Source organism: Chlamydotis macqueenii, chromosome Z (genome assembly GCF_036417535.1).
Source record: "Chlamydotis macqueenii isolate bChlMac1 chromosome Z, bChlMac1.mat, whole genome shotgun sequence".
In the NCBI taxonomy this organism is placed as follows: Eukaryota; Metazoa; Chordata; class Aves; order Otidiformes; family Otididae; genus Chlamydotis; species Chlamydotis macqueenii.
In genome coordinates this window covers 29506676-29515294 of record NC_141593.1, presented here as the reverse complement: position 1 = coordinate 29515294, position 8619 = coordinate 29506676, and the positions used below count along the sequence as shown (strand labels likewise).

Genomic DNA, 8619 nt, shown 5'->3' with positions numbered 1-8619 from the left:
GGTCTGTAATTTCGAGCTCTCTTGTTCCGAAACCAAGGACTCCAGTCATTACTCCAAAAGCACACTGGTGTAAGTTGTGGGAGCCTGTTCCAGCATGAGGGAGTAGTTTAGGTAAGCTGGATTTTATCAGAGGAGTAATTCCATGTTTACTACAGAAATAGAGTTTGTGTGAGTCAGTGATCTTTGGTGCAAAGTAAATTTATTTTTAGGTTCAGAAGCAGTGATTAGTTATCTCATTGAATTCAGAAGACAGGCAATGCGATTAGATTAAATCAATGTGTATTTTGGGAATATGTTTTTCATTGTAACTCAATTGTTGATGCAAATACATGTCCTCAATGCTTGCAACGCTTTGTTAAAACAAATCAAGGCACAAGTTTGTAGCTGTGCCGATATTATCCTGAGATGCAGAACTGGAACAGAGGGAGAAGCAGGTTCCAGCGAAGCTCTCCGCTCCCCAAGACTGACACCACCACAAGTTAGAGCAGGAATAAGGCTGACACACACCCACACACAAGGAATAAAGATGATACACACCCCCAGACCCACGTCCACCCGGGAACAGCTACGGACAGCGGCGCGTCGGATCCCTCCAACAGCCGGCAGCTCGAAAGCAACTCCCCGCCCTGCTGCAGAAGCACTGAAGGCTTTTTTTCCACTCTGAAACCTTTTTTTCTACCCCAGCACGGCTTTTGTGGAGGAAAACCCTATTTACTGGGACAATCCCCACCAGCCTCTGCCCCGGCCCCGGACCGCCTGCTCCGGCCGCAGAGGGGTCAGGGCCGGGTGTGGGGCGGGCGGCCCGAGGGGGCGGGCGGGCAGGTGGCGGCCAGGCGGGGCGACCGCGGCGCCGCCCCCGGGCCCCATTGGCGCCGGCGGTGGGGGGCCGCGCCGCGCCGCCCCCTGCACACAAAGCGTGGCTGCCCGGCGGCGGTGGCGGCGGCAGCGCGGGGCCATGCAAAGCTGCGGGCGCTGGTGGGGGCGGCTGGCGGCCCGCGGGGCGCCGCGGCACCTGCGGCCGGTAGCGGCGGCGGGGGGGCCTCAGCGGCGCTGGGGGGGCGGCGGCGGCGGCGGCGGCGGCGAAGCGGCGCGGTGCATCGAGCAGCTGCTGCCGCGGCACGATGACTTCTCCCGGCGGCACATCGGGCCGCGGGAGTGGGAGAAGCGGGAGATGCTGCGAGCCCTCGGGGTGCAGGTGGGTGCCCGCGCCGTGCGGGGCGGAGGGGAGGGGGCGGTGGCTGTTGCCCCCATCCCGGGGGACCGTGCCGGCCCCGGGGGGAGCTAACGACAACCATGCGGTCGCCTCTTTGCAGAGCGTCGAGGAGCTGATGGATAAAACCATCCCGGCCAGCATCCGGCTCCGGAGGCCGCTGAGGATGGATGACCACGTCTGTAAGTGACCGCTGCGTTTCTACCTCTCCTGTTGGTAACCGGTAGGAAAACGCCTGTGGCAGAACGTGACCCCCAAAACCCGTTATGAGCTCAAGTGCGACAGTGTCTTCAATTTGTCCTGCGAGTCTGATCAAGAGGGAAAAGTGTGGCTCAAAATCGCTCCCTTAGTGTGGACTGTAACATTAACTGTGTGCTTTTAACATTTAGGAGGGATTTCTTTGCTGTTCCTCCCCATCCCCCCAACATATTCTAATAACGTGCAAAACCTCTTGTCTCTTGGCATTTTTAATCTGCCTGATGGAGGGAGATGGGTAAACTGCAGAAATGCTAAACGTCTGAGCCAGCAATTGTGGTACTACGGTAATTCAACAGACTGCTGTAGAAAACTCGGTGTGACTTGATGAGTTTTCAGACATTAACGTTTTTAAAAGTTAGAAATCACAAGCACAAGGTTTCTATCTGCGTAACTGCGATCTCAATAGGTATCCATGAACATCATTCTGGAAGACCCATGAGTGAAAGAAACACTTAAAAATGCACCTAGCTTAAACAATGCCACTGAAACTAGCAAGCTTGGTGGCCGTTCAGATACTGGAGTCAATTATATCAGTCTTAACTTCATATTTGTGTCAAGATCCTTTGCCTGTTTTGTAGAAAATTTGATCCCTCTCACTGGCGTTTTTTCATTGCTTGTCGGTGCACTGTAATTTGAGTATAAACTTCAGGCCTGCAGCTCCGGTGAGGTTCCTGGCCAGTTCAATCTGGTTGCTCCGAGATGACATCACGCGCGAGAGGCAGCGACACAATGAACAGCCAGGAAAAGGAGAGCCTGAAAAGACAGATTCTAGCCAGGGAGGGATGCAGTATTCACTGAAAGTTTCTACTTCTAAAATATTTTGCTAGTACAGTGGTATTTTATTTTTTGTAACTTCCTATCCTATTAAAATGGGGAGGAGTGGAATTTGATCACCCTCTTCTGTCTGTATAACTGCTGAAAGTATTGCTTGCCATATTTTCCGATGATTAATGTCTTAATTAAAGTACTCCCTGATTGATGAGTGATTTTTCGCTTACCCTCAGAGAAAAGAAATTTTTAGATTATTACATTTTTAGGTCTGTAAGAGGGGTTAAATGTAGATTGTCACTAGTAACTGCTTCTTAAAAACCTTTCTTCCAGGTGTTTTTTTTTTTTTCTTGGATATAGTATATAATATTCTTATAAGCTTTTACATGACTAGAAGTTCTCACTGTGCAAGAGGACCTCATTAGCTAACAGTGTATTTCATTCACGGGCATTTTGCTCCACTTGCTATGCTGCTCTTGTTCCCTTAGAGTAAACTTTGAAAGAATGTGACTGTGATGCAGAGTCCCACATTGCACAGCATGCAAACAGTGAGTTTTCAAAAGAGATGCTTGCATGAGGTACAGAAAACTTTTTTTTTTCATGCACACTGCTGCTTTTTATTCCGCAGCCAGCATGATGAACTGTCTTTTGTAGTTTAAAGAATAGATTTTTGTCACTAGTTTTCCACTGCATCAGTAGCAGAAAACTCCACAGCTAGTAAAAGAAAAGTTAAAAGCCTCAGCTTAAAGTTGTGCAACTTTACATTGACCATCTTGTATCTAGGACACTGTAGTCTGAGTAAAACTTGCTTCCTCGTTAATGTACCATTAGAGGGAACACTGTCTTTCCAGTCACCAGTGTGGGATTTCTTATGCGAGTATGGTACACTGGTATATTATTTCTCTACCATATCCCTTGTGTTAAAGGGAAATAGTACACTCAGAAAGTGTAATGAGAACTGTGTTCTGTTTTAAACATTTTCTTTTTATTTGTATGAAGACAATTTTGCTTCCACCATCCCCCGAACTCATATCTGCAATGAGAGAACAGGGCAAGGCAATTAAGAAAGTGTTGTTCAACTTCAGCAATTACAAAATTTCTAATACGACAGTTCCTAGTGGTTTAAATATACACTTCCACTTTTCTGTATAACTTCAATGAAGAGAACATAATCATAGTGACTCCGCAGGTTAGAGTGCAGTGCTGTGCTCGAGCTACTCCTTTTTATTAGGAAACACTGTTGATCTTGCACTGAAGTCTCACTAAAATCAATGCTTACAGCTAGAATTAGATATGCAGTCCAAGAAATCCATGCACACACTATAAGTAGTACATCTGGGTGAGTATCGTAGGTCCATGCAATTACATTTGCGTTTTTTTAAAACTTGTAGCTTCAGGCCTTTTGTCAGGTGTGTACATTTGATGTATATATATGCCTATCTTCAGATTTTTGTTAGGTGTGACAGTAGGAGAAGTTGTTCTGCATTACAGATCCTTCCCTTGGTAATGTAACAAGTTGTCTAAAAGACAGAAAATGAATTGGCTGTGTGTATGCAATAGCAATAAAAAAAAAAACACCTCTGTGGATGCAGCTAATATGAAAGCTGGTTTAAATGGTATCACATATTCCACTGCTCATAAATAAAACCTCTGATTACAGTAGAAGAGTTCTCTTTTTGTACATGTGTTGTCTTTCCTAGACACTTTAGCACAGCCCTGCTCTTCAGTGGAAGAATCAAGCTTCATTACTTCCCTGAAGGACGTAATGTATTGAGAGAGAAAGCCTCTAGGCTTAACTGGACATTTGTTTTACTTATGTGTGAATGAAAAATCCATTCTGGTAAATGCAAAGCTTTTCTGGTACAAGTGCATCTATGCTAGAAATGCTTTTTCAGTATTTATTTGTGTTCCTGCATTGGTAGATCACTTCTTGTACAGACATACGTGGTCAGTGATGGAGGAGAGAAGGAACCTAGTTTGTGCTAAGAGCTTTCTGAAGTCAGTTGCTTCCCGTGGTATGTAATATGGCAGAAGTATCTGCATCCCTTTTCTGACCAAAACAAGACATTTCAAAAGTTCCTGCTGCCATGAGCTCACTGACAGTCTTGTAAAACCATCCGAATATGCCACTGAGAGACAGTAGGGGTGGAACAGCAAAATGTCTCGTAAGTTGCAGCCCCGTACCTCAACCAAATCCGGAAGAGGGGCTTTTTTACTGTCAGCTTTTTCTGCAGATATAGCTTAGGGGAAATGCTATTTTGGCATGTAACTTCTGTTCAGCCAGCATTTACAACAAGGCTATGCATCCGTTTGATACTTAATTGTGATCAGCTGGTACTACAGAGCTTTTTTCCCCACTGTCGCAATCAGTAAACTTTTAACAATCAGCTTTTCTTTAAATATTGAAGGTATTTCAGCACATATGTAGTGATTGACCCATTTGAAGTAACAGAACAGATCATCTTATATAAGAGTAATCCTCTTTTTTTTTTTTTTTTAATCCCTGCAAACCTGCTGTCTGTATCAGTCGTAGTTATCCCTACAATGCCACTATTGTATGTCCATCTTTATTTAAGGAGTAGACTTTGCACATATGTTATGTATTTCTGCTTCTTTTTTCAGGATTTGAATAAAAAAAAATGAGTCTCCATACTCTACCATGATTTTCCTTCCAAAATAGTCACACTTACATTCTCAAGTCTTAGAACTTTTAAACATTGTTTTATAAAATCTGTGAAAGAAATAAATTGGGTCTCCAGTATAAACATTTTTAGAAGCAATATTGCTCAGAAGCAGTTGTATTGTACGAAATACTATTTATATTTTAAAATTTAACTGCTCTTCATGCAGTTACATCGACTTTAACTTCAATTTTGTGTTTAAAATGCCACATAAAAATTAATTCTGGGTGAGTTTATAATTAGCTCGTAATGTCACTCAAATTTTTAGAGCTGATTTACTAATTTCAGATTCCCTACTGCTGGACTCCACACTGAATGCTTTGGACACCTATAGCAGGGGTAATTGTCGTCCTCCAGAGTGTTGCCACAAGTAATGCAGGAATCTGCATTACCACTGGTGGCACTTTGCTCCTCACACTTCGCTCCTCACAGCACTTTCAGGCTCCAGCTCCTCTGTCCGGAGGCAGCAGGCCTTGGGTGTCGGGTGGAGAAAGACAGACGTGTTGCTGGCTCTCAGCCCCTGCCTGCTTTCTGCTCCTCGCAGCATCCTCGGGTTGCCTCTGCTGCCCAGGGAGGCTGGGTGAATGCCGGTGGCCTGAGTGGAAGGTGGCAGAGGCAGAGCAGCAGATGGTGCTGGCTTTCCGCCTGTCTCTTGGGAAGCTGCTGGTCAGACTTGGCATCTGGAACAGGCACTTTTCTTGTGCTGTCCTGAAGTGTTATTACACATCTGACAGTGCTTTGGATCTCTTTTGCTTCAATATAATCTAGATTTTTTTTTTTTTTAACAGAGATCTAATTAATTGCTAAAGCAAGAGAAATAAATTAATGCCCTTTTTCTTACATCAGCTGTTCTGAAGATCTTACTTCCTTATCTCAGAATCTAGATTTTTTTTTTTTTTAAGACCTGACATAATGTGAATGAAATTATATCAGACAGATGGTCACCTCTCTTTTCTGTTTTAAGTTGTGTAACTCAAACTGTTCCTTCTGTCTTGATTTCTCTCTCCGTTTTAGGTTCCATATTATTTTGCAGATGTCTCACAAGTTCAAGGCAGATCTACTGTGTTAATCATAAAAACACTAGCAGAAATAACAGTATTATCATTTTATAATCTGGTAATTCACTGCCGATGTTTTGCCTTTTCTACCTGTGGGTGTAGCAGTCATGAAGTGTCCTCACAGAACTGCTGCTGGGAGTCTCAGTGAATTTTCTCCACAGTTCTAGGATAGCAGTACTGGAAGATCAGTGAACTTTATTCTGGGTATTGTCTTTGATCATACTATCTAATGAGTTGATGAGGGGAATAAAGATCAGCTGCAGTGACCTAGCTGGCAATTTTATTTTTTGCTGAACAAGGTTCTGGAAGAATTTATAGTGCACAGCCAGGAAAATGAATTCAAGATAAAGGCATTTCAACCATATTGTCTTAGGGAATGGGAAACAAACAGCTGAGTGTGATGACCAGTTTCCAACCATTTCTTAACTGCAGTTAGTTTCTTTTTTAAATTCTGTTTTATTTCCTCATTTTGGATATTGCTTCTTTATTTCCACCGTTGCTGGGGAGAATTAAAAAAAAAAAGAAATACCAGTAACCCAACATAACATTTTGCAAGCTATGTTTTTTCAACCATGTGTAATGAAATTTGCTGACACTCTAGTCTTCATACCTTTTAGATTTAAATAAATAAATAAACAAATATTTGCAAGATTACACTGTTTCCACTTCATGTGCTCCAAAGTACATACTTTATACAGCAGAAACAGTCTCTGTAATTTTCTGGGTTTGGTGACACTCTTCTTGACCAAATTGGAAACAGCAGTTTCATTTTGAATTTGAAAATGAATTTCGAAGCATACGTAAGATCACTCTTGTGGTTAGTGTTCTTCTGCCTTTATACTAGTGTTGGTTATTTACGGAGCGACCAGTAAAGCGTTAGACCCCTCTCACATATAACATTATGGGAATGTAAAAGCTAGGCCTGACGGGGTGGAAAATACAGCTGCTGACAGAGACATAGGATCCTGTTCGGGCTGGTGGGGACCTGGGGAGGTCTGCAGCCGCAGCCCCTGCTCAGAGCAGGCTGAGTCATAGGCTCAGACTGGGCTGCTCAGGGCTTCACCTAGTCAGGGCGTGGAACCTTCCCACAGCTGGAGACCCAGCTCCACTGCTGGGCTGTCCTCAAGGGGAAAAGGCTTCTCCTCATCTCCAGCCTGAGCCTCTCATTTTTCAGCTTATGCCACTGCCCGTGTCCCTCCTGCCCCCGACTGCTGTGAAGAGCCCAGCTGCATCTCTTCCATCCCTCCCGTCGGTGCTAGGGATGCTGTTAAGAATGGCTTCATTCCCTTGCTCTCTGGTCTTTGGACCCCGACATATGTGTTAATTTCCCTTGCCCTTGTCTGTGTCAGTTTTGCTTGGATTCAGAACCCCACCAGTGTAAAGCAAACACTAAATTTATGAAAATGAAATAATCATAAATCTACATGGACTTACGTTTAGTGTTAGGTAAGCAAGGCTGTACAGACAAGGCAGGGGCTATCGACTTCCCTTACTCAGGAATGCATTTCACTCTGGCATTTCATCACCTTGATTAAAACTAGTAGTGTAACTGTCTGCACAGGTAGTTCATAAAAATGTAATAATAAAAAATATATTCAGTGTTTGATCTAGCAGTGCAGCTTCTCTAGGTGGGATGTGGTTCTACTCTTAAGCTTGATGGCTACCTAAGCTGCTTCCAGTCCCTCAAGGCGTTTTGCTTTGTGCCTTGAATCAGTTTGGAAACTGGTGTATTTCAGAGCACTCCAGCACGTGTTCAGTGTCTTCATGTGGTGGTTGTTAGCTGTATTTACTAAGAAATTACTCTCTAGAAGAAACGTCTAGTTGGGTGTTGGGTGAACAAAGGAAATGCTGTGTGACACATAGTACAGTTATTTGTGGTATGTGTTTACTGCAGAAATTGCACTATTAATGCATTTTTGTGTGTGACATTGGGCTAGTGAGCAAGTTAAATGATAGCCAACTTCTGCCTTCAACTGCATTTGGAGTTAGACAAGCAGATTCATTACCATTTTAAAAAAATTAGGAATGTTTGAATTCTGTAAAAATACATTTCTCCCTCTCAAACTGCACCCAGACTGTCTTTCGTCAAACCGTTGGGTTGCAAGTGGTAGAGGAAGATCTCTGCAGTATTAAGGTTCTCACTTAAAATAAGCAAACAAGTGCATCTGTCTGGAATAAACAGCAAGGGAGGAGTACTGGGGAGTAGAGCTGCTCAGTATGCCTTAGAAACTTTGCCCTGCACATTGCTGAGTTCAGGTATAATAAACACATGACTCTGGAGTCTCCAGAAAAAAAAATGCAGTTTACTGAAAACAAGAAATTAATCTTTGTATGTTAGATCTAATAGTAACACTGGGTAAAAGGCAGAGAGGAAATGAACTTTGAAGTGAGAACTGAAGATCAGTAAAAAAATAACTTTGTGGAAGGTATAGTGTGACTGTGGAGGAAATTAATTGAGAATCAGAAGATTTTTTTTTTTTTAAATAATCTTTATACACAGAATACAGTAGTAGCACTTTGAGTAAAAGGAAGAGGGAAGATGAGTTTTGAAATCCGAGCTGAAGTTATAATATCCGTGTTTATGGCTACGGAAGAAATTAATTCAAAACCTAGAGAATTATTTGCCACCAGATTCCAGAGCATT

At 43.2% G+C, this 8619-nt stretch overlaps 1 protein-coding gene across 1 annotated transcript in view; it reads left to right on the top strand.

Moving 5' to 3' along the window:
• The first annotated feature begins 955 nt into the window (after positions 1-955).
• GLDC (glycine decarboxylase) overlaps positions 956-8619 on the top strand; it is a 43813-nt gene continuing 36149 nt past the window's right edge. Inside the window, exons 1-2 of the mRNA XM_086771083.1 lie at positions 956-1195; positions 1314-1392. Of these exons, the coding sequence (XP_086627209.1) occupies positions 956-1195; positions 1314-1392 (319 nt within the window). The remainder of the gene's footprint in view (positions 1196-1313; positions 1393-8619) is intronic.